At 39.2% G+C, this 25150-nt stretch overlaps 3 protein-coding genes across 6 annotated transcripts; all 3 read left to right on the forward strand.

Moving 5' to 3' along the window:
• The first annotated feature begins 9298 nt into the window (after positions 1-9298).
• Positions 9299-13315, forward strand: LOC104421422 (syntaxin-61). The gene is made up of 8 exons (XM_010033364.3): positions 9299-9547; positions 10174-10254; positions 10555-10668; positions 10915-11028; positions 11274-11458; positions 12607-12697; positions 12882-12947; positions 13084-13315. The coding sequence occupies exons 2-8, from the start codon at positions 10201-10203 to the stop codon at positions 13192-13194; spliced, it is 735 nt and encodes a 244-aa protein (XP_010031666.2). The 5' UTR covers positions 9299-9547; positions 10174-10200; the 3' UTR covers positions 13195-13315.
• Positions 13316-14316: 1001 nt separating this feature from the next.
• LOC104421423 (probable serine/threonine-protein kinase PBL2) lies at positions 14317-18002 on the forward strand. The gene is made up of 6 exons (XM_010033365.3): positions 14317-14565; positions 15054-15385; positions 15484-15619; positions 16501-16637; positions 16735-16858; positions 17488-18002. Exons 1-6 carry the CDS (start codon positions 14505-14507, stop codon positions 17820-17822), a joined length of 1125 nt encoding a protein of 374 aa, XP_010031667.1. The 5' UTR covers positions 14317-14504; the 3' UTR covers positions 17823-18002.
• An 819-nt stretch (positions 18003-18821) lies between these two features.
• Positions 18822-25043, forward strand: LOC104421431 (beta-glucosidase 11). Of its 4 annotated transcripts, XM_039303702.1 has the most exons (15): positions 18825-18975; positions 19055-19071; positions 19225-19288; positions 19839-19894; positions 20094-20169; positions 20259-20330; positions 20478-20565; positions 20683-20944; positions 21732-21847; positions 22038-22258; positions 22481-22515; positions 22591-22678; positions 22787-22877; positions 22978-23223; positions 23322-23525. In XM_039303702.1, exons 4-15 carry the CDS (start codon positions 19844-19846, stop codon positions 23416-23418), a joined length of 1443 nt encoding a protein of 480 aa, XP_039159636.1. In that variant the 5' UTR covers positions 18825-18975; positions 19055-19071; positions 19225-19288; positions 19839-19843; the 3' UTR covers positions 23419-23525. The 4 variants fall into 4 exon arrangements, with proteins under 4 accessions (XP_039159634.1, XP_039159635.1, XP_010031677.2 ...); XM_039303700.1 differs by having other exon boundaries at positions 18822-19071; XM_039303701.1 differs by lacking the exon at positions 23322-23525 and adding an exon at positions 25022-25043 and having other exon boundaries at positions 18823-19071.
• The last annotated feature ends 107 nt before the right edge of the window (positions 25044-25150 follow it).

A 25150-nucleotide genomic window follows, 5' to 3' on the forward strand; every position in this document is an offset into this window, starting at 1 on the left:
AATCGCACTCAAACTTAACACCAAATTGGAGGGTCTTGATTTGGATTTAGTTGATTTTGTTGAGTGAAATCGCTCGATTCAATTCACGAGGAATTGGATCTAGATTTGGACCTGGGAAAGAAGTTGGAGTCTGAATTTTCGACTTAGCGAGTTGTTGTTTGATGGTCCAAGCCTTCAATGGCGACTGCAAACATTCTCTACTTGGAAAACCATGTTAAAATTGTTATGTACATGCGATTTGTTGCCCCAACCGCTCGCCATGACTTGTACCCACTAAATCATGACACGGGAAAACCGTGTTATAATAGTAACGGTTACTAATGGCCCAGTCCCTCTCGTTCCTTGACAGCCATTCCAAGTTATTTTTAATAATTATTAATAAGCCACTGGTACTTGTTGTGTTTTACTAGATTATCTCCAACAAGTTGAATTTATTACTACACGTGGACCACGTTGGGGGAGGGGGGCACCTATTAAATTAATCAATTAGATAACTTATGTGAAAAGAGTGGCGTGAACATTCAAGCATGATTGGTTGGTTTGAAACACATCATCAATCGATGGAATCAACCTTGGCCTGCTTTAAGGGAAGTCATCATGAGGATTCGCCAATTGATCTCATCAAATTTTCCCACCAACTATTCCGACGCTCCTTTCCAGAAGGTCGTCGAAATGGGTTTCTTTAACTGCCCTCGTTCCAGCCACGTTCCACCGATAATCCCAATCGGCAAGCACGAGTCGGGAATGGGTTGGTGTTACGGTTTTGCCCAGTTTCACGTGCTTGTGACGTGGGTTGCAATTTTAGACCCCGCACAGGACGAGGGACTTTGGCCGATAAAAAATTAATCGAATTTTCTTTATTAAAAAAAAAAAAGCCATAAAAAAACCCCAAAATTTCACTAACTATCACATGTTTATCTTAAACTTTTTTTTCGTGACATTAAAACCTCAAAACTTATTGACATATTTACTTCAAACTTCTTTCATGACACCAAAATCCTAAACTTATATTCATGACATCAAAAACCCAAAACTTATTTTTTATAATAATGAAAACTCAAACTTATATTCATACGATGCATTTACCCTAAAAATTTGATGTCATAAAAAAATTATGATTTTTTATGTAAACAAAATTGGGGTGAACGTGTCAAATATGTACAAGCTTTGGATTAAGTAAATGTGTTATATTAGATATAGTTTAGGGTTTTTGGTGGCTTTTATCCCAAAAGAAAAAATGTGAGATTAGTCTCGAATTTATCCTGAATTAAAGTTAATGTTGTTGATTTTTTTAGACAAAAAATTTGAGGTAAATTTGGGACTGAACCTAAAGTTTCATATTTAAAAAAAAAAATTAGACTAATTTATACTAAATCTAAAGTTGACAGGTCACTTTAGATAAAAGAATACGAGATAGGTTGAGATGTGAACCTAAAATTGGAGAGTTCTTAGGAAATGAGTGTCACCAAAATGACACCATTATGTCGTGTCACCTTTCTGTTTACCGAACGTAATTTAATATTGGATTATCGCCGCAAAAGTCTTATTCTTTTAGGTAGAGCTTACGTGGCAAATCATATAGATAGAATTTATTAATCCTAGCTTATGGTTGATGTCAAATCAACATTTCCTCAATTGGCTGGGCCTTAAAACCTATCGTGTTTGGAGAAAGGCCAATGTAATTGATAAACGAAATAAAGCAATACCCATAAATTATTTTAATGAAAGTAAGCACGTGTTCTAAGCACAATTTTCTCCTTTTTATTTACTTTTGTCCCATCTTCGGCGAATAAGTCTCATTTTCATAAAAAAATTGAAAATCATTTTGTACAGACTTCTTGCAAAGATGTGTAGACCGATTTCTATTGATATTTATTTGTCTTAATCGTATTTGGTTTAACCTTTCTAATATCTGGATATCGACAAAAATAATTTTTCTTTGTCCCCTTGACATTTTTAAATTTGATATACTTATTTGAGAATTTTATTAGAAGAAGTTCCTGAAAGCACACGTTAAGTATCTAGCAATAGCGATGGGCAAAACACCTCTCTTTCATTGCTATTACAGTGAAAACGACTTCATTGAGTCGAGCTTATTTGTAAATATTATTTTCATTTGCAATCGAGAGAATCTTTTGATGGGACGCTAACCAAACTAAAAGAATCTTGGTGGCTGTGATTTGTGCAACGATCTCTCTCAATCGAAGCTTTGGATCAAAACGTTATAAGTTCCAATTGTTGCTTTATGATTGTCTATTTTCTTTTTTCGAGTACGAAAATGGACATTGGCCGAATACAATAAGTTAACATCATAAATCTATAATCCTAATTTTGTTGCATAATAAAACATGAATTAGTTCGCTATGGGGTAACAAAAAGAATTTAGTATTCACATGCTTATTGATTTTAATATTAGTAAGTCAGTCAATACGGCCATTTCCTTCCCATAAGTTATGCTTTTAACATTTTGTCAAGTTATTTTATAATGTCTATTCAACTTCTCTTGTATCAGAGAAGCTGTGATGTACTGTATTTGGCCATGAAGTATATCTCAGTTTCGTCTTTTCACGTTTTATGTCAACCGGACAATATCCGTATAAAATTACTTTTGTCAATATGAACCTGTGAAAAGGACATGAAATGAATGAATAATGGGAATGGATCGAGTGGCTGTGGAAAAATCCTCGCACATTCAATGTTTCACCTATTCCTAACCACCAAATATCCCATTTTAATGCTTGCTGTACCCTTTTGTTGAGCTATTGCCAGAACATTCGATGGACATACTGGCTTCACTGCATGTGTCCGTAGAAAGAAATTATATTTGAACACGTTGTACTATCGAAATCTGTAAAAATATATCTCGTGCAATTATGGTCTCGTCGATGATCTAGATTAACTTCATCTATGATCTTTCTTAGGCGAGATATGAAGTTTGGAAGATGTGATCATCGCCATTTGATTAACTTTAGTTTTATATCTAATCACATCGCTTTACACAGTTTGGCAAGGTAAGAATTGTCTCGACGCGCTTTACATTAACCCCATTTTAGTCGCTGACAGACATCTGACAAGGTTAGGCTTTGATCTCTGTCAATGGATCAGTGGAGGACAAAGGATCTTCCTCTTAAAAGACTAATTTGAAAGATAACGTCGGTCTCTTTTACATCACTCGTTCTTTTAATGATCTCTTTTACATCTCTCATTCTTCTAATGAGATAACGAGTTAATTTTCACGTATCAGAGGCCTCACTGATCAAATCGAAGGCAAGCCATTGCAGTCATCATCATGTCGTCTTCCAAATCGGGGATGGCCCTAGAAACTTTCGTCAGATCCATGTGGAAACCAGAATCGGACCGGCAATCCCCGGCCCCGCCCAAGATGAAAGTTCCATCGCAAATGAATCCCGTTCTCTCGTCCGACCAACCACCTCAGAAGTACTAAAGACTTATTTTAACCCTGTGGTCCGAATTGCAGGATCTATGAGAAGGGGAGACGTGGCGAATTCCCTCAGGGCCACCCGGCTGCAAAATCGCCATTCCCATTTTAGTTTTCGGAAATGGAAAGTTCGCGGATAGGCCCAAGGAGGGCTGCCGTGCTGCTTCTAAAAACCGCGTCGGACGGAACAAAGACCGAACCAAACAGAAAAAGACGAGTGCGAGAATCCAGCAGATTCGTAGAAACAGGCGGGGAACCGTCGCCTACGTTGGCCTTTTGCGGGTTTTGCGCATTTTCGCGTTTAAGGTCGGCCGATCTTTGTCCTCGGATTGCTCCTTCCTCTGTATTTTTTGTTTTCTCTTTCCTTTTTTTTTTTTTTTTTTTTTGTCTAGAGTTGTGATGAATAATTGAATTGGAATGAGTGGGAGCGATCTTGTGGCCACGGCATGGCCTTCGTATCTCGGTACTGTACTTTCGTCCGACATGAGGCGGAATGTTTCAAAATATCTTGTACGGTTGATTTTTGATATGAATGAAGGTAAAAGACTCGTAATTTCCGATGGCGACGCCAAAGGCTTGATGGCCCTCCGGTTCTGTGGTGCTGCCATTGCCACCGCCGCCGACACTTCTTGCACCCTCCTCTTTCCTCTCTCTCTCTCTACGAGCTTTTATTTTCATTATTCATATTTCTCTTAAAATGAAAATATATTTACGTATAAATTGTTGTCCATGATGAATTGATTTTTTATTGACTAATTATTCTGAGCGACATAATAAAAAATGTTTTTCAGATAATTTACTTTTAGCAAAACAAATTAACCCTTAATTTTCTAACTTTTATCTGGTTAGTAGTAAAGGAAATTACACATAAGCATCAAATTGCCAATCCGCGCTGATGTGGTGACCATGTGCCACGTAGGCATCTCTATCGTTGTTTGAATGGAAGGATCAATTTGAATTAAAAAAAACATTCACTTTAAGGACTCAATTGCATAAAAAGAGAAGTTTGAAGATTAGATCGAACAGTTTAGAGAAGCTTAAGGAGCTACGGTGCTTTTATTGTCGATGTTTACATCTGTTAGAATCGTCGGTGCTGTTGCAGTCGCTGTCGAAAAATCAAAAGAAGGAAAAAAAAGTAGTTGCAATTGAACAAAATCATTGGACATTGCAAGCATTGAATCGCCATAACTATAAGTGGGGGGCTTTTTGGCGAGAAAAGATGAAGCTGGGCCTCTTCTTAAAAGTCTTTGAGAACTCGCGTCAGGGTCTATTTGGCCTACCTTTGGAAATTATTCTTCCGGCCGCTTCTCTTGCCCCTTTCGCCACGATAAAGATTTTGACGTAATGCGATCAATCAATGTTACCAACTACTCGAGATACATCCCAGCCGAAATTTGAATTTAAAAATTTCTCCTCCGATTGGTTTGTTTTTTCACGGGTCATTATGAGAGGACGTAATTGCCAGCCACATAAATGATATTGTCCTTCTCTGAGATTTTTGTTGTGTGAAATGGATAAATGCTTCCATCGGAATTATTAGTCAGGCTTAGTCAAGATGCACCAGGCTTGTGAAATTAATGTTTGCGGGAAAAAAGCCTTTCTATGGGTACAAGACAAAAATATATAATACAATTAAGTATGGTAGCTTGTGGTAAATGGGTCAAATTGCCTGACATGAGGTTGTAAGTTCAAGTCACTTTAGTGAGTGAACATTCGAGCGGCTTGTGCTTTAAGCACGTGTTATCTCGTGTGAAGAGACTTTTTAATTTTTTTTGTTATAGTCTAAATCGAATATTTTGTAATGGGTACGAGACCTTTATGATAACGTGCAAAGGGGTCCTGTGCTAGTCGCCTCTTTGCACCTCTTACTTCAATTTTTTTTTTCCTTTAAATTATGCATCTTATATGATCGGCAAAAAATTTGATTGAGAAAGGTTTGCATGACAATGTTTTTGTTTCTCCAAATTTCTATTTTTTTTCTCCCCATAACAAAAAAGAACAAAAATCTGTTTGGTAAAATTTTTGTTATCGGAACAATTTCTTTTTTTTTTTTTTTGTTCCCTAAATAGTTTTGGGATAGAAACAAGAAAAAAAAAAAAAAAGTAGCTCCTGGTTCCTAGGAAGAATTTCTAGAAATAAGCAAATTTTCTTTTTTATTTTTCTTTTGTTCCTCTCTCTTGCTACCACCACCTCCGCCCACTCGGAGCCGTCGCTGGTCGCCGTTGTCACCGCTGCACACCCACTAGCAGCCGACCTTCACTGCCGATCGCCATGGGCTATGCAACGGCGGCGGGAGGCGACCGGCGGTAGTCGGCGGTCGTGCAACAATGATGACGGAGGCGACCGACGCGGTAGCCTAAATGTCGTGCGGCGGCGATGGTGGGAGACGACAGCGGCAACGGGCCGACGATTGGTGGTTGGTGATCCGTGAGCAAAAAAAAATACGAATAAATATTAAAAAAATTTATTTTGTACCAAACGCATTTTTTTTTTCTATTTCCGAAGTATAAATTTTGTATAGTTACCAAGTATCTTATTTTACTCGAAATTATTCCCCATAAAAGAAATAGAAAATAACTATTTCTGAAAAAAAAACTCCCCAGCCAATAAGCGTTGTCCTGCGCAGCTGAAGCATACCGGAGTTGAATCTAGCATCACCTCCGAAAAAGGCCTAATCACAGCAAAAGGGCTAGCGAGTCATATATCGATGGTGGATTGGGCCACAGTGGTTCAAGGGCTACTTGGAAACTTCGCATTCCTTCAAAAGCAAGTGACCATCCAAACATTTCTTCACCGGTGGAGATGACGATCGAAATACTTCAAATTTCTTTTTTTCTTTACTTATGTTTATCTGCATGACTTCGAATTTTATTCCGAATTTAAAGCGATCCAAAAAATAAATTTTTGTCGATGAACACATTCACCAATATAGACCCACAAGATGGCAATGATGTTTACTATCGGTGTTTGCTTGAGGGGCAGAAACAAATGTTGGCAACTTGACGTGGGATGGTCATGACGGTGGTTACAACAAGTGGTGACTTGAGAATAACAATGATGCTGGTGGCGACGACCAAAGTCGAGAGAAGCTCGGTAAAAGTGAGGTGGTAATCATGAAACTAGGAAAGTAAAAATATTATTGAACTTGTGAAAGAGTAAAGATAAAATTTACATTTAGCAAAATAATTTAGCCATCCATCAATTTTTTTACAAGTAATATATGTAAACAAATCGATCTAGACAGCAATGAGAGTTTATCCAAGGAAATACCAATCAATGATGAGTAAGTTGCTAAAGCGAAACACATGAAAGCTCAAGACATGCTTATCCAAAACAAATCTAATATTCTCGTCAAAATTTGTTTATTATTTTCCTCACCGAAATCTGAAATATTATCTAACTTTCGAAGATTCATAAAAAAAATGCTATATGCGTAATTGTATAATTTTCTAGTCCACGAGCCATTTTGAGAGGACGTTGCTGTCAGCCACATAAATTATCTGGTCCCTCTTTGAAATTTTTGTTTTGTGAAATGGATAAATGCTTCCGGTCCATCATAATTATTAGATTGCACGAGCCTTTCGAAAGTCAATATGCACTGGGGCCATGAAATCAAGGTTCAAAAAAAAGAAAAGAAAAAGGAAGCTCCTTGTTTGGGTACAAGAAAGATATATCTAATGCAATTAAGCATGATAGCCTTGTGGGAAATGGATCAAATTGTCTTACATGAGGTCGTAAGTTCAAGCCACTTTCGTGAGAGAATACCCGAGCGGCTTGTGCCTTAAACACATGCTACCTTGTAACTAATTGACTTGTTTTTTCTAGAGGTCATTGTGAGAGGACGTAACTGTTAGCCACATAAATTATCTTGTCCTTCTCTCGATTTTTTTGTTATGTGAAATGGATAAACGCTTCCGATTCATCAGAAATATTAGATTTTACGAGCCTTCCAATAGTCAAGATGCACCGGGGCCATGAAATTAAGGTTCGTGAAAAAAGAAGAAGAAAAGAAGCTCCTTCTTTTGGGTAGGAAACAAATAAATCTAATACAATTAAGCATGGTAGCCTAGTGGTTAATTGATCAAATTGTCTTAGATGAGGTCACAAGTTCAAGTCATTTTTGTGAGTGAACATCCGAGCAGTTCGTGCCTTAAGCATATGTTACCTCATGTGGAGATGCTTATTGACTTATGATATTACGGTCCAAGCTGTACATTTCGTAACGGATAAGAAACCTTTAAAATAACGTGCAAAGCGGTCTTGCGCTAGTCGCCCCTCTGCACCTCTTACTCCGATTTTATTTAATTTTATATTATTATTTTTAAAACCACGCATTTATTTTGTATTATTATTATTTTGTATAATTTTTTATTTTTTAATATTTTTTCATTTTCTTTCTTATTTTCTTATTTCTTTTTCCTTTTTTTTTTTTTTGGTCGGCGGCCTCGCCCCGACCATGGCGAGGCTCGTCGGCCCCCGAGGCTCGTCGGCCCCGGCGAGCTCGCTCGGCAAGCCTCGCCGGCCGGGCGAGCTCGGCCTCGCCGGATCAGGCGAGATCGAGCTCGCCCGGCCCCTCGCCCGCCCGTTCTGATGAGAAGATGCACAGAATTTGAATCGATGGCTCGTATCACCCCCTGCACCTCTTACTCCAATTTTATTTTATTTTATATTATTATTTTTATTTTTATTATTATTTATTATTTTTTAAACCACGCATCTTATATGATCGGCAAAAAAAGGAAAACAAACTGATATGATCGGCAAAAGGTTCTGATGAGAAGTGCACAGAATTTGAATCTGGTGTCACCTCCAAAAAGGGCCCAATCACAGCAAAAGAGGCAGCGAGTCATATATCGATGGTGGATTGGGCCAAGATGGTTCAAGGGCTACTTGGACACTTCCTATTCCTTCAAAAGAAAGCAACCATCCAAAGATTTCTTCACCGGTGGAGATGACAATCGAAATACTTCAAATTTCCTTTTTTTCTTTACTTATGTTTATCTCTGTGACTTCGAATTTTAGTCCGAATTTAAAGCATGCCGAAAAAGAAATTTTTGTCTAGATATTAACCGATATAGAGTTGATAAGACGACAATAATGTTTATTATCGGTGTTCACTTAAGGCGCAAGGGATAAATGTTGGCAACTTGACGTGGGATGGTCATGACGATGGTTATGACAAGTGGTGACTTGAGAATAGTCGATGATGCTGGTGGTGATGACCAAAATTGAGAGAAGCTCGGTAAAGATGAGGTGCTAATCATGAAACTAGGTAAGTACAAATATTATTGAACTTGTGCAAGAGTAAAGATAAAAGTTACATTTAGCAAAACAATTTAGCCATCCATCAATTTTTTTACATGTGATATATGTAAACAAATCGATCTAGACAGCAGCGAGAGTTTATCTAAGGAAATACCAATAAATGATGAGTAAGTTGCTAAAGTGAAACACACAAAAGCTCAAGATATGCTTATCCAAAACAAATTTCATATTCTTGCTGAATTTTATTTATTATTTTCCTCGCCAAAATCTGAAATATTATCTAACTTTCGAAGAATCATAAAAAAAAAATGCTATATACGGAATTACATAATTATATCCACATGTTTTAGAAAATTTCAAGTATATCCATATGTTTTAGAGAATTTCAAGCATTTTCCGTTAAAATTATAGTCGTATAATTTTATTTTGTCAAAGAAAATAAAATTTTATTTTTCTTTGGCCAATGATTATGTTTTTTAATCTGAAAAAAAAAAGACAATGGAATTTTTTTTTTGGGTCGAAAAAGACAATGAATTCTTTTTTTTTTTTTTTTTTTTTGGTCGGTGACAATGAATTCATTCGTTGGAAAAACACTGTTTCTTCGCGAGGCCCAGTAATTCCAGAGAAACGCCCACCAACAAACTCGATCCCGTCCTGCCTGCATGATGGCCTGACTCGATCGATCCATCGATCGATCGCCGTGCTCGAGCTTGGAATTTCTCCGGTGCCCGTCCGCCAAGGAAGGCCTCGCCGGACGCCGTTTTCCTCGGTCCAATCGAGAGAACTCCCCCGGCGGCCGGATCTCCGCCGGACGGTCAGGAGCGCCGGCGGTCAGCGGTTCAGGTACGCATACCTCGTCAGCACTCGTGCGGCTTTTCGGTCGGGTTTTCCCCCGCGCGGAGTTGCCGGGATGTCCAGTCGCGAGGGCGCGATTTCGGTGAGATGATGCGCGGGCGACGGATCGGGGGAGCGGAATTTGTTATTTCCTCGATTTCGATTCGTGATTGGATTGCGCGGTGTCGAAATTGTTGTCGGGCGGTGTGGAATTGACGCGAGAGATCTTGATCTGGGCATGGGAGTGAGGTCGAGCTTCTTGGATGTTGCTTTAGCGAAGTAGAAAGTTCTCGTTACTGTGTTTGGCTAGATCCCTTTCTTATTTCGATAGTGGAGATTGAAGTTTGTAAAGGGATCGAGCCAAATCTAGCAGCGAAGTCGTTTATAACTGAACATTTTGGCTGCTGCATTGGCTTCGTAGTTGATAAATGCTAGATTGGCGGGAATGGTGTTAGAAATGGAAACGTTTAGGCGATGTCCATTGTCCAATCTAGGCAGTACTGGTACATATTTTGCATGTAAAGCGGTGTGATGCGGTGCGTGGATTATAAGGTTGGGCATGCGTGTTGTTTTGGGGTCGATTGATGCTCGTGTGCTTCGGATGGTAAAATGGTTTTTACTTTGCTCGTGTACAGGATAAAATCTTGCCAGTTTTCTACAAGATGTCTTCCGCTCAAGATCCATTTTACATCGTGAAAGAGGAGGTTCAAGAATCTGTAAGTCTGGTTATTATCCACGTGCGATACTTTTGGCTACCTTCTAATGGACCTGTTATCCACCTTTAGTCAATGAACGTTTAACTAGTTCGAACTTAAAATACCCTGATATTCTTTTACTCTCTTGCTTTCCTACGTTAATGAAATCCAAACAGCCTTACACACATAGCATAAGGAGACTTAGTGGAGTCCTTTGCTTATATAGAGTGACTGTTGAAGTCGTTTTCACATAGCATAGTAGCGGTAGAGACTTAGTTGGATATCCTTAGTAAATGATGACTTGATCTTCTGTTTGGATAGATTGATAAGTTGCAATCTACTTTTCACCACTGGGAACGTGTACCTCTGGATAATGGAGAGCGTGCACATCTTACCAAGGAGCTATTGGCTAATTGTGAGAGCATTGAGTGGCAGGTACGTATGCTTGTTGCTCTTCTTTTGCTGTTTGCTTTACTTGGTTGTAAAATATCATCTCTGCTATTATTTACATCAAGCATCATAAAAAAGGTCTTGCAAAAGCAAATTGGTTGCACCTCTCTTTTGGGTGCATATTTTCCTTCCTTTTTTCTTGCGTCGTGAATGGCTAAGAGCACATCTTCTTCTTTTTCTTTGATCACCTAAATTTTCTATAAGTCACGAGATTATTGTCTCTAAATGAAGGTGGATGAGTTGGACAAAACAGTTGCTGTTGCTGTGAAAGATCCTGCTCTTTATGGAATTAATGAAGTTGAGCTTGATAAACGAAGGAGGTGGACCTCCACTGCTCGAGCTCAGGTTTGTTCTATGAAGCTGTCTGCAACAATTCTGAGGCAGGATGTAGATAATATGTCCATCCAGTTCGCGCTCTCTTTTGAAAATGGTCTAAAGAGCATACTGGCTTTATAACACGAGGGCTCTAGTAAAATATACATTAGGAAATACTTCTGCTTTTGTCAACTAGCAAAGTATGTGGAGATCTCCTGTAATGGGTTGGTGTTTCAGCTTCTGCTGCTCTCCCTAAATGCTGAACTTCCTTACAGGTTGGAGCTGTGAAAAAGGCTGTGATAGTGGGAAAAGATAACAGCTTGAGCACTGCTAATGGGATGCGCCGAGAACTATTGAGGCTTCCAGATTCCAACCTGCCAAATAGATCTGATCAATATGTTTCTCGAGATAACGATGATTTTATAGCATCGGAATCTGACAGGCAGATGCTTCTCATAAAGTATGTTCTTGTTTTCTTCGCTTCTCAAGTTCTGACAAAAAATTTATTGGGTCAGCAAGAGATCTGCTTCAGATATTTATTGGTTTGTCTATCAGTTTATTGACCAAATGTCAAGCCTTTTGGCATCAGATAGGTATATTAATCAAGATTACCAGCCAAAACCTTGCAGTTTCACATCATCAAAATCTTTGCTGCTCCGTCATTTCTGCTAACTTAAATAAAAACTGTCGATAAAAATCTTTTCATGCCATGGGGTACAACAAAAACCTGCACCAGCCTTTTTATTGGATTCTTCTAAATCTCACCCTACTGGTGATATGCATTTGGCAACTACGCCATCAGGAAATGATATCTGTTTTAAAAGTATTTAATGCAAGTAACTTTTTAGTTACTCCATCTAACTACAGGAAAAAGAAGAAGAAGAGGAATGTTAGTTGGTCATAATGGTGAACTGGCTTGCAAACTGTGTAGATGGAATGATTTTATAGAAGATGCCGTTGGGGGCAGACAAGGATGATACCTGTGGTTGTCACCGTCGACATTTTCACACCATTGAGTTAGCATTTCCACTCATTAGTCCTCAGCGTTTACTAACAAGGGTAGGAGAAGGTTTTAGATCCTCTTGGAGGACCATGACATCTGCCCATCCAACCAATAAAGGACTACAAAATGTTGGTGAATAAGATAATAAATATAGCATTTTGTGCTCTGTGATTGGTTGCTTGAAGGGGTGACATAGTCCTCCTGAAACACCTAAAAATCTCCTCTGGCATCAGACATTCTCAACTCACCTTTTTCTCTATCATCTGGAGGCTTGTTTTGGTGTCGCACATTCTCCTTGTGTTAGTCATCTTATGTTTACGTGCATGATAAAATTTCTACTTCTCTATTTATTTGTTTCTCTGTTTTCTGGAATAAATTTGAAACAGAAATTTGTTTGGTAACGTAATTTGATCTATTCCAGAAATAGATTTGAAGAAGAAATTAGAAGCTAAAATTTTTAATTTCTCAATTTCTAGTCAGAAATCAATTTCTATTCCAGAAATTTTGTCATGCGCATCCTTAGTGTTTGGTCTTCCTGAAATAATGACAGCTTAAGAAAGTTTACTTATGTCACACGCTGTTGTTTCTTTTTCTTGCTCTTGTAGGCGGCAGGATGAGGAATTGGATGAACTGAGTGCAAGTGTTGAGCGAATAGGAGGAATTGGGCTTACCATTCACGATGAGCTTCTTGCCCAGGTCCATCATTCTTCTTTTTCACAAGAAAAGCCTTTGCTGATTCTTTCATGTGTTTTAACAATTACACGCAAATTTGTGTCTCGTTTTCACGGCTGTTAGTAGTTGCTTTTTCTCTTCAAATGTTAGCCAGTTTAAGTTTCTTTGATTGGTAGTATACTAAGATATCCAGTCTATGGCTCTTCAGGACCGGATTATTGATGACTTGGGCACTGAAATGGAGGGTACATCAAATCGTCTGGATTTTGTCCAGGTATGATCGTCTCCGTGAGTTAGGTTTGAGTTGGAGCTTCTTTTCCTGAATTTAATTTTTCTATAATATACGCGGGTTTTACGCAGGGAATGATGACTACTCACTTATTTTAACCCCACGTTATTACCTTTTGCAGAAGAAAGTGGCCATGGTCATGAAGAAGGCTGGGGCAAAGGGGCAATTTATGATGATACTGTTCTTGTTAATTCTGTTCATTATATTATTTGTTCTTGTCTTCCTTACCTGAGGCCAAGGGAAAATCGTGTATGATGTTTATACCCCGCGGAAGGGACTCCATTTTGTGAGTGAACTCTTTTGGAAATGTTAGAGATAAAAGAGTTGCATGTTCTTGAAATGTTTAAGTAAAAGAGAATCTCGTATAGTAGAATTCTGGTTTAAAACTCGCAATAGTTGTTCTAGATTCGGCATGCTAAGACTAGAATTCGCTGTTGAAGTTCGGAGTTATCACATTGAATGAAGCGACTCCAAAAATTTCATTTGGTGATTGAGGGAAAAGCACGGCAACATATAGAAACGCCCTGACCAAGGCGCAACTTGCGTCTCTTTCGATCAACTATAGAAACCAATCAATCATGCAAAACTAGAACGAAAAGGAGAGTATCAAAACCTAATTATGCATGTGGTCCAAACTATGCTTTCCCTTTTAGATCTTTAGTGGGTGAAAAGCTTTTAAGCTTTTAGGTGAGGAAGACTTCCAGTTCTCTTTTGACCAAGGTCAGACAGACTCCATTGAATATTATGTCCCATCTCGTGATGAGGACATCAATGGTCTCAACCCTTAAGCAGCGAATGCGATCTTCGCACTTTGGCATGTCACGGTATAACAGAGACCTCATATCAGGGCCAGTTAGTGTTTTAATCTTTGAAGTTGGGACACTGCAATAGAGGATTGTGCTCGGCTCGAAGCCACGACGTGGGATGGATTACGCAGCATCGAACGCGACCGGGAAAAGCCGATGTTTCTTTTTTGCGTCTTTCACGATCACCGTAAGTGCAAGTATATTTACTCAGGCCATGCAAGTCAAAGCTGTAATGAACTTTACGTGTCAGACACCACCAACAGAGTGGGGATTGACTCTTTCCTGTCTGCGATATCACCCTTCTCCCCTGCCTCCCGAGCTTTGAAATTTCCTCTTCCTTAGGTTGAACGAATAAGGATATCGCGACCATATAATAGTTGCCATGTTCAGAGAGAGAGAGAGAGAGAGAGAGAGAGAGAGCTGGTCAACCTCTTCGGTGTGAAAGGAAATTATGTCTGTCTTATCTACTGCCAGGGTACTAAAATCAAAAGTGGGACCAAAACAAAGTACCAATTCCGCAAGCGAAAAGGCTATTTTAATTTATGGGAAAATTCCATCTTGACTAGCTGCTACCTATGCTCCTCCATATTCACATTGACCTTCACCTCAGATGGGCACATTTAGCAGACCTTCTTGAAGTCTAGATTGAATCTATCTTAAAATTTTTGGCTTTACGGACATCCGTTTGAAGTGGGTCTTGAGACATCTGCCGAGAAAAGAGCCTCCAGTACCGCATATGGGAAATTGCTGGAGGAAACCTGCAAAGTGTGCTCATGCATCGTCCAACAAGTTCTCAGGTCAGCCTCCTCCTCCTCCTCCTCTGATTCTTTCTCTGGAAATGCTATCATTCATGATGTGCTTCCATTCTCGTTGGGCTGTGTTGCATGGATCAATTAATAAATGGAAAATGTTTTCTGTTGACTATTGGCAAGAAACTAGGCTGTTCTATTCATTGTTTCTCATATTGTAAGTGATCATGCTTCTTCCTCTGTTCTTACCTTCCCTGCTTCGTCTTTTGTGTATTCGCAGTTCTCTGAAGTTGAGCTTTAGTATTTATGATGTTCTCTCGATTTCATGTAAGAATTTTATCAGCTGAACAGAGAAGCAAGGTTTCCATTGGAAAGTCCTAAATATGTGCATATGATTTACATTTTCTTTACATCTGTCAGTGAATCATTTGCGTGTCCTGTTTTTTCTGCTTCCCTTCCTTCTTTGGGTGTTCACTTTGTCTTCGCTGATGCTGAGAACATTTACCATAGCTCGCTTTGTACCACCTCTCATCCAGAACGTGCGAATTCTCGGAGCAAAAGTAAACTGGATTCGGCCTCAGCTCCTCATGACAAGGGACCGACTTCCGCAAATCCAGAAATTTCTCCTGTTATATCCGAAGCCATTTCATCTGCCTCTATCAATCTGAAGTCTTTCAGCTTCAGCGATTTAAAGAATGCCACCAAGAATTTTCGCTCAGAGAGTCTAATTGGGGAGGGAGGTTTCGGGTTTGTCTTCAAGGGATGGATCGATGAGAGCACATTAGTCCCCACTAAACCAGGAAGCGGCATTGTGGTGGCTATCAAGAAACTCAAGCCAGAGAGCTTCCAAGGCCATAAGGAGTGGCTTGTATGTATTTCCATTTTTTCAAATCTTGTTTTAAGATTTCTTTTGTTGCTATAGCGTTTTGTTATGCTATTTAGTAAATTTGACATCCAACTTTACAGGCTGAGGTCAACTACTTAGGTCAGCTTCACCATGAAAATCTTGTAAAACTCATTGGCTATTGTTCAGAGGCAGACAATAGACTTCTTGTTTATGAATTCATGCCAAAGGGGAGTTTGGAGAACCATTTATTCAGAAGTAAGTTCTTTTTCCATCAGCTAGTGCTTACCGTATGCTGGTTTGTATATTGCACTGTTTTTCATGATCAAAGATTCTAAAAATATTTCATTAATGCGGAAGGCAAAATCCATGAAAATGTCACTACCATTAGTTCTCTAGTATGATCCATGTGGTCAAGTCATGAGAATTGGCGTCCACTCTCATTGTGCTCAAGAGCAATGCCCATGGGAGTCAGCAGCCACAAGAGCTAGAACATATAGATAAGTTTGTTGTCCATACATTTTTTTAGCAAGCAAGAAACAAAATTTTAATTACATATATATTTTTAAAAAAGGGAAAAAAATCTGCGACCTGCTTTTCAATTATGAACTCTTGCACAACGGATGTAGTTTGTATTATTGTTTGTTGTCTCCTGATTGGGGGCTTGGGGTGCTTAGTAAGGGGAGTTGGGAGGTAACACTGCAGAATAGTCCTGTTAGTCTTCCCAACCATCCTGGATAATTAGCTTATTAGTGTGATCAAGAATGTTGATACTATTTACCAAATGCTGTATGAAGTCATTCCTCTCGTGACTTCAAAAACTCCATAGAAGAGATGCATTGACAAAACTCGTAAGGAAGGGCAATTGAGTAGGATTTCTAGCAGTGATTCTGCCAATTGACGACATAATCTGGTGCATGTGGCTCACAGCAGTTTGTATGGCTCCGTGGGTATTATCGAGCTGAATGTTCAGAAAACCTATGTTATCCAACAACATTGACGGCATCACTCTGCCCCAAATTACTTTCTTCTGCTGGGTTAAAAGAAAAGCCTACTTTTGCGAAGTTCAGTTCCGGTGGTAATGTATCTTATGCTAGAAGCAGTATTTCTCAAGGGATTTGCCTTTTGTTTTAGTGCAGAAGGTGTTCAACCTATGGTTTGGTCTGCGCGGATGAATATTGCGATTGGTGTTGCCCGTGGATTGTCCTTCTTACATAGTTTAGCTGCAAATGTAATTTTCCGTGACTTGAAGGCATCAAATATTCTGCTTGACTCGGTATGGTTCATTGGTGAAAATTTTGATTTATTCTACTGTAGATCTAGGATATGGATTTGATCTTTCATGCAGTACTTGAGTAGCTACGTGTGTGCAGGATTTCACTGCGAAACTTTCAGATTTTGGCTTGGCAAGGGATGGCCCTAGCGGAGATGAAACCCACGTTTCCACCCGAGTGGTGGGAACTCGGGGTTACGCGGCACCTGAATATGTTGCGACAGGTCAAAATCCTTTTCCATCATATAAGTGATTTGTGATCTTATCATCGAAAGCGATGTTGAGCAACCGACCGCACCCTTTGAATTTGTTATATTAGTAGCTGACTTTCTTCATTCATTTCTCTTGTTTAATACACTTCAATTCTGACCCAAAAAAAAAAAAAAAAAAAATACACTTCAAATCCCTGCTATTCTGTATACTTCCATATCAGTTCATTCATTTTGAGAGATCCATCTGATGCCAAAAGCCAATCTATCTCAGTTGCATATGAACGTTGCTATGGCCTTCTTACAAACAACAAGTGATGGATAACAGCGGGAACCGACAGGTTTTTTCAATTGTCGTAATATTTTTTTTTTATACAGAACACAAATTTCGAGGTTCCTTTGTTGCCTCCAAGTGGAATAAGAAACTGAGGCCAAACGATCTGCCGACCATTGTATACTTCGATTTCCAGATAGGCGTCTTTACTCCTCAGACCATGATTCAAATTCTTTGTTCTGCAGACCACAATTGCTCGATTCTCTTAAGTAACCTTGTGCATGAGACTTTCTTCAGTTATGTCGAGATGAAAAGCAGATGCCTCAAAAACTATGAGCTGTTACCTCGGCTAACCAATTTTAAATTACAGGTCACTTGACCCCAAAGAGCGACGTTTACAGCTTCGGCGTTGTCTTGCTAGAATTGCTCACGGGAAGGCGGGCAATGGAAGATGAGAGAGGTGGGTTTGTGGACGAGACCCTCGTGGAGTGGGCGAAGCCGTTTCTAAATGACACAAGACGAGTGTTGAGAATCATGGACTTGAGGTTGGGAGGCCAATACTTCAAGAAGGAAGCTCAAGGCGCGGCTGCTCTCGCACTGCAATGCCTCCATACAGATCCCAAGAATAGACCGCACATGACCGAAGTCCTATCCACGTTAGAGAAACTCCAGACAACGAAGCAGCCATCGAGGCAACCGGCATAACGAGATAGATGGTCACAGAACTACAGAGCATCATCGTACACAGATGCTTTAGGACTATTAAGATGATCTTACTCTAGTATATGATTCGTATGTATAAATGAATTCATAATCTGCTATGTCAGTATGCAAAAACTGTTTCATCAACAAAGAAGTGAAAAAGCTACACACTTTCTCATGCCATTCAGCAGATAAAAGTAGAAAAGCAACTTCAAAAAGTTAGTTACATTGGTGGTTTATGACTTGACCCACCATATTGTGCGGTCTAAGTACAGAACCAAAATGTGGGTCTCTCAAGTCTTGTTCAGATTGTTCGATCTTTTCTCTCCTTTTGTTTCAAAATCAAAAAGCAGATTATATATAATCTTCAAGTTCTTCAAGATTCATCACAGAACATTCAAGTTAAACTGATGCTGTTCTTAATAAGCTTTTGAGAAAATTATGGTCTCGCTGCTGACATGTTCTGCTGTGCTCCTCATGTTCCTTGCAAATCCAATCTGCCGATTTCTTTGCATGATTAGGAAAAACCTATTTCTTGGATCGGATACACAAATTGTTTTGGGAGCTTAGGTCCATGACTGGACTTCCCATTAGAGAGACATTTACTGCAACATTAAAACACTTACTGAAAATTAAATGTCTATGTGATATACTGCGAGTTATTTATTGCGGGCAAGCATTTAGCGGGGTTTTGGAATTTCACATGATTGGAATTTTATGCACAGATTTGTGTGTTGCAATGTATGGCAACCAAACTTCCTTTTGCGGTTGGCTGAGATTACCCGGAATGCTATCCACTGACATACATGGTGGACCAGACAAGGAATTCACATTAGTTGCATGTAACTAATGAGAGTCATACACAAAAAAGCAAAGTACTTCAAAGCTTTGGCCAAAAGGTCCCAATAAAATGTGGCCTGCTTTCTGACAAGAATACGCCAAATTCCTCCAATATCTGTGTTTTCTTCATTAAAAAAAGGAAGAAAAATGAAACCTTGAGATGATAAGCGTAGCAAATATGAGTGGCAACATAGGCCCGTGTGCTTTTTTGAGAGAGACCCAGATAGGGAACTTGCTCTGTTTACGCGAGAGGACAACACGCGATCATTTAGGGGAAAAAATGTTGAAGAAAGTGCGTCTCTTGAAGCTTTTGGTAGTGAGTTTGGTGGTTGCAGTTTCTGGTGCAGATAAATACAGTAGGCATGACTTCCCTCCTGGTTTTGTGTTTGGTGCAGGCACTTCAGCTTATCAAGTGGGTCTTCAATCTCTCTCTCTCTCTCTCTCAAAAGCAATTGAGTCTTTAATCTTGAATCCCCGATTCTCTGTGCCATCCCTTTGTTTATGTAAATTTTCGGCACTTGTTTGCGTTATCGTTCAATATCGTTCCCTCTTTTCCTTTTTCAAGGTTGAAGGTGCGGCAGACCAAGATGGGAGGACTCCAAGTATATTTGACACCTTTGCCCATTCAGGTAAGTAATCCCTATCTGCTTCCTGATAAGCATGATCATATTTTTAGAGAAATTTCTTGGAATTCTTCAAGCATTTTCAAATCTTCAACGGGTAGGGGCCAGGTTCTTTGACGTGTTTATCTGTGTGATTTTCTACACTTACTTATAAGAGAGCCTTTTTCACGTGATATACCTTTTTCACGAGATATACCTGATTCCCGTCCGACCCTTTCAATCCAACGGTAAGCTCTGAGAAAGGACCATGCCGAGAGTGATTTGGTGCTTAGAAATCCGAGTATATCTTTTCACTGAACCTGGCCTATGGTCGAATTTGTATTTTTCAGATAAAGGAGGGCAGTGAGGAAACTGAAATTTCAGCCTAGTTAAATATTTGCTCGTACAAAGATGAGGAAAAATGTAAACAAATCTTTATCTGTCTGGAAAAGCAGTAAGTTTGGTTACTGAAAGCTCGTAAACAAGAGAAACAGCAGATCTTACAAGTACCTAACATATGCTGCATCGTTATTTTCACCTTCCGACTTGAATGTTTGATTTCCCCTCAAAACTTCAGGAATAATGGATGGAGCCACCGGCGATGTTGCATGTGATCAGTATCACAAATATAAGGTACTCAGGACTACCCTCAGTCAATGGTTTATGCTCATAAGGCCTCAGCTACAGGTGTAATCATCATTTTAGTGAACCATGTTCTATTCATTTTTCTGCTGTCAACTAGATGGTCACAAGTAACTAAATATCCAATGAGGACATTATTTGATGATTGTTAAGTGATTATCTTGATTTATATCCAATAAATGCAATGCAGGAAGATGTCCAACTCATGGTGGAGACTGGCTTAAACGGGTACAGATTTTCCATCTCATGGTCAAGGCTCATTCCAAGTATGATCAATCATGTTGCACTTATATTCTGAAGAAAAAAGAGCTTTTTTCGGATGTTATATCCATTGTGTTTCCTGTTCTACTCATAGATGGAAGAGGATCTATCAATCCAAAGGGCTTGCAGTACTACAACAACCTCATCGACGAATTAATTAGAAAAGGTCATCATCATTTGCTCGTTACAGATTAAATTACTGTTCATTTCCCATTTTTAAAGCATTTTTCCTTTAATATAAGAGGTAGATATCTCTGAAGTGTGATGGAAAGAAGATAATATGAGGGGTAATATGATTGTTTGTGATTAACAGGCATTCAACCCCATGTGACACTACATCATGTGGATCTGCCGCAGGCTCTTGAAGATGAGTATGGAGGATGGATAGACCAAAAGATAGTGTAAGATTTTTGGTCCTGGTGGATTCCTTTTCCTTCCCTCTGGTTGATTGTTTGAGTCACCTGATGATGGAAGTGCAAGTTAGTTCAATGCTGCTGGATAAATGTTTGTTGATGCAGGAAAGACTTCACGGATTATGCTGATGTATGCTTCAGAATGTTCGGGGATAGAGTCAAATACTGGACGACTTTCAATGAGGCCAATGTTTTTGTGCTGGCAGGTTACAACATTGGTTTTTTGCCGCCCATGCATTGCTCGTTTCCATTTGGATATTACCATAACTGCTCCAAAGGCAACTCTTCCACTGAGCCTTACCTGGCCGCCCACAATATCCTGTTAGCACACGCATCGGCTGCTAGACTGTACAAGAAGACTTACCAGGTAAAGCTTCTAGTTTTTCGTATACCTGTGAGCAATAATATAATTCTTTATACAGAAATTCTAAATTAAAGAATCTTAGATCTTCATGAACTTTTCCACAACAAGAGAGATGATGACATACCTTTTATCTATAACGATAATAACTTTGAGTAAATGATTGTCACCGAAATAGGAAAAATGAAGAAATATGGTTTCTCTCCCTTAACCCACTTTAGTCTTAATGTATTTTATCTGATGGGGGATATAATAGGACTTTTTTATTTTATTTTATTTTATTTTATGTATAGCAGAGAGAGAACTGGACTCTTTATATAGGCTTATCAATAAGTGCCTTCAATAGGTGCCTTACATGAAAGCACTTTTTTTTCTTTTTGTAAGAGTTGCACCTAATCATAAGAGGCACACCTTCTCATAATCAATGGATTTCTTTTTAGCGTTTTGATAATTAAACCATTAACTAATAATATAACGTGGACAACAATTATTCTTAAAATATCAACGTTTGGTCAATTTATAAATGGAATGATCTTGACTAAAGGAAACTAAAAATCGAAAGACCCTTCTAAAAGCTTCTGACGCCTAAAGGTTTGTGTTGTAGCAACAAGCTCCTTGCCCTTGCCTGCTTTAGCTTTCTCTAAGTCTCCTATACTCTGCTGCATAGCAGCTTTGTTTTGGAACAGCTAATGTCTTTCTGTTCTTAATTTGGACAGATCTTCATGGACTAGACGATTAACAAATGAATTACCCATGGCAATTAAGATACATATACTTCTATTTTGTGTTGCAGGACAAACAGAAGGGATTCATTGGGTTCAACCTTTTCTCTTACTGGTTCATTCCTTTCACAAACAAAACTGAAGACGTCATCGCGACTCAAAGGGCCAATGACTTTTATGTGGGGTGGTGAGTTGCAGCAAATCTAAGTGAAGTCCATCTCTCCATGACCATTTTTTTAGCATTATCTAGCTTCTGCATTGCGTTGCTATGATCTATATACTGGTACTTTTTTGTATCTAGCTTTTAGATAGGAACCTCTATTTTATCATCTAATTCTCAATCAGCTTTCATGGTTCTTTATTTCTCACCATTGCAGGTTTGCAGATCCCCTGGTATATGGGGACTATCCAGATGTTATGAAGAAGAATGTGGGATCAAGACTCCCTTCCTTCACGACTCATGAATCCAAAAGAATCAAGGGTTCAATTGACTTCTTTGGAATCAATTTTTACAGTGTACTGCACATCAAGGACAATCCCGAAATCCTAAAGATGGATCCAAGGGACTACAATGCAGATACAGCTGTTGAGATGATATGTACGTGTTCTTTTAAGACATCCGATGTTAGCCCATGTCTCCACTTGCTTGTCTGGATCCTAATTCTTTGAGACCTCCCTAGTATATATGCTAAGCTAAACCACCGTCAAACTAGAAGTCTAACCAGTGCCTCAACAATGTTCAAAATCTCGAGCTTTGGGATACTGAGTAAACTAATCATCCGGTTCAATATCTTGTACCTGACCTTGTTTTATGTGGCAGTTGTGCAGGACAATACATCATCTCCTTCGGTCGAGGTAAGAGTTTATTTGTGGGTCTGTATAGGCTTGTTCGCTTTATTGTAGAGAGAGTGATTTGTGAAGCGGTTTCAGTTTCCTGTTATTCCATCGGGTCTGCGAGGTGTCCTGGACTACTTCAAGCGAACTTATGGGAATCCCCCTATTTTCATCCATGAAAACGGTCTCTCCCTCCCTCTCTCTGTCTCTCTCTCTGTCTCTCTCCCCCCCTAGTTTCTACTGTAGGTTCACATGAATAAGCTCATTCTAAGCTGCCATCACCTCTTCTCAGGTCAACGCACGCTGAGGAATGCTACCCTAGAAGACTGGCCGAGGGTGAAATCTTTGCACGGCTATATCGGTGCTTTGCTTGATTCCGTGAGGTAACTGCCATCCGTAGACCTGAAATGAAATCATCTTATCTAACACCAGCCGATGTGCTTATTAGTTTGTGGAGTGTGATGAGATTTGTTGTGCGTGAAGGAACGGATCGGACGTGCGAGGCTACTTCACGTGGTCTTTCCTAGATCTCCTCGAGCTGTTGGATGGCTACCAGGCGGGCTTCGGCCTGTACTACGTGGACTTGGATGATCCTGAGCTGAGAAGATACCCGAAGCTCTCAGCTCGGTGGTACTCGCGCTTTCTGAAGGGAGGGATCGTGGGCTCTGATGGCTTCATCGAACTCGAGAGGAATTTCTCATCAACTTACTCATCTGCTGAAGTCTTCAAGTGAGATAATCTGTTATTATACATGATCAGCCAAATCAGTTCATACATGATTGCTGAAGGAGAAATTGCTCTTTCGCGAATTTTTCTTGCTTATGCAGATCATATTCTTCTTATGTACTTATCAGCAACTCTACATTCCTAGTCGTATCCGGGGTGATAGTTTCAGGATCGGTGGAGGTTCCACCTGAAACTTAGAACTTGCGTTGTCACAAGTTCCGGGATCTACTCAAGTTTGGCCCGTATTCTTATTTAAAATTTTTTAGTGAATTATCACCTCTAATGACTATTATTTGTTATTACAATCTACTGACCACAACTCATATTTAAGCACAAAAAAATATAAATATATTAATAAAATAAGAAATCTCAATTATAGATATGTGGCTAGCCGTTCCATATTATTCACTCATTATTGGATGCTACTGAATACCATAGGATTGTGCGAAAACATAGAACAAGAAAAACAAAAAGACTTATTCCAGATTTTAGGTTCCACTTGAATCTTGGAACTTACTCGTCAGAATAGGTTAGTTAATTTTTAGAACTTAGAGCCTATCTTGCATATGCTAAAACTTGAAACTAGATTGATTTTAGCGGATCCGATTCTCCATTTCTGATTTTATCCTAAAACTATGGTCACCTCTAATTATATTTATAATACAATCTTGACAAGTATTTAGTAATTCAATTCAATAGAAAGTGTTGGGAAGAAGAAACTACTCACTATAGATAGCACATCCATCTTTAGTCTATAAATAATCCATCTTTCATCCTTTTGTGCTGTCTTCGTCGAGCAAGAAATCATATTGCCTCACACATCCATCCGTACTTAATCTACTAAACTAAAGAGGGTGAGATGTTTCTAAATTTCACAATTTGGATTCTCAAATCAAAGTAGGGACCAATAATCCTACCTTAAAAATAAGATATCATTCATCGCAATGCACGACACACAAATTCCAAAGAGGGTGAGATGTGTCTAAATTTCTGTACTGCAATGTGCACAAGCAAGGCAGAGAAGTACTCGTCAAATTGTGTCGGGTGTCCACCAAACGGGCTCAAACTCGAGATGCAATCTCAACATGTTCTCTAAAAAGTCCACCTTTCTGCAGTGTGGTGGAAACGCTGCTAAGAACAAAATTCAGGCTAAAAATATCCTGAACATTATCATCGGTGTCTGGCAGAAAATCAATACTGTGTACCACAAGTTTTCTATGTGGGCCTTCAGCAAATAGAACTCCAACTGCAATTTGCCCGTATCTTGATTGATCAAGATGCTTTTCACCAACAGGGCAATTTGTAGCTTTTTGAATGCAACAAGTCTAGTGGTCTCCTCTATTTAAAAAACTGGTATATTTTTAGAAAAAGAAGTATCCTACATTTCTAGATACGTTCTCCACAGAGTTTGTTTAAATTATTTGTTAAATGACGGATTTGAGTGGAGGGTTAAGGGCAGTTGCAAATTACAGTAAGCACATCCTAATAGATGGTTAATAAACGCATGATATAATTTTGCCATGTAACCCATGCCCGACCAATAACCTTAATCATATAATATATTCCAAAACTGTCTTGTAGGATCAAATGACGTGGGAGAATAGGTAGTTATATAAAGAGTTTGCTTTTTTCATATTTAATATTTTAGTAAGGCCCTTGCCCTTGAGTTCTCCGTGTCATCTTGATATCTTAATATTGAAAGCGTCAAAAACTGTCAAATCACATTAGATTTTAAGCCTGCTTATGCCTTGTCATGCTCACCCTCTTTGAATAATATTGTCTTGTCGTATTCTTTGGCCAGTTTCTAGCATTCCACGCTCCTGGTGAGGAAGGACGTGGGCGAAGCTGCTGGGCAAAAGCATGCATGACGTTGCTTCAATGAGAGCCGTGGATTCGCCTCCGGGCTTGCCGACGACTTGATGGACGGCTT

The sequence above is a fragment of the Eucalyptus grandis genome, chromosome 10, assembly GCF_016545825.1.
Source record: "Eucalyptus grandis isolate ANBG69807.140 chromosome 10, ASM1654582v1, whole genome shotgun sequence".
In the NCBI taxonomy this organism is placed as follows: Eukaryota; Viridiplantae; Streptophyta; class Magnoliopsida; order Myrtales; family Myrtaceae; genus Eucalyptus; species Eucalyptus grandis.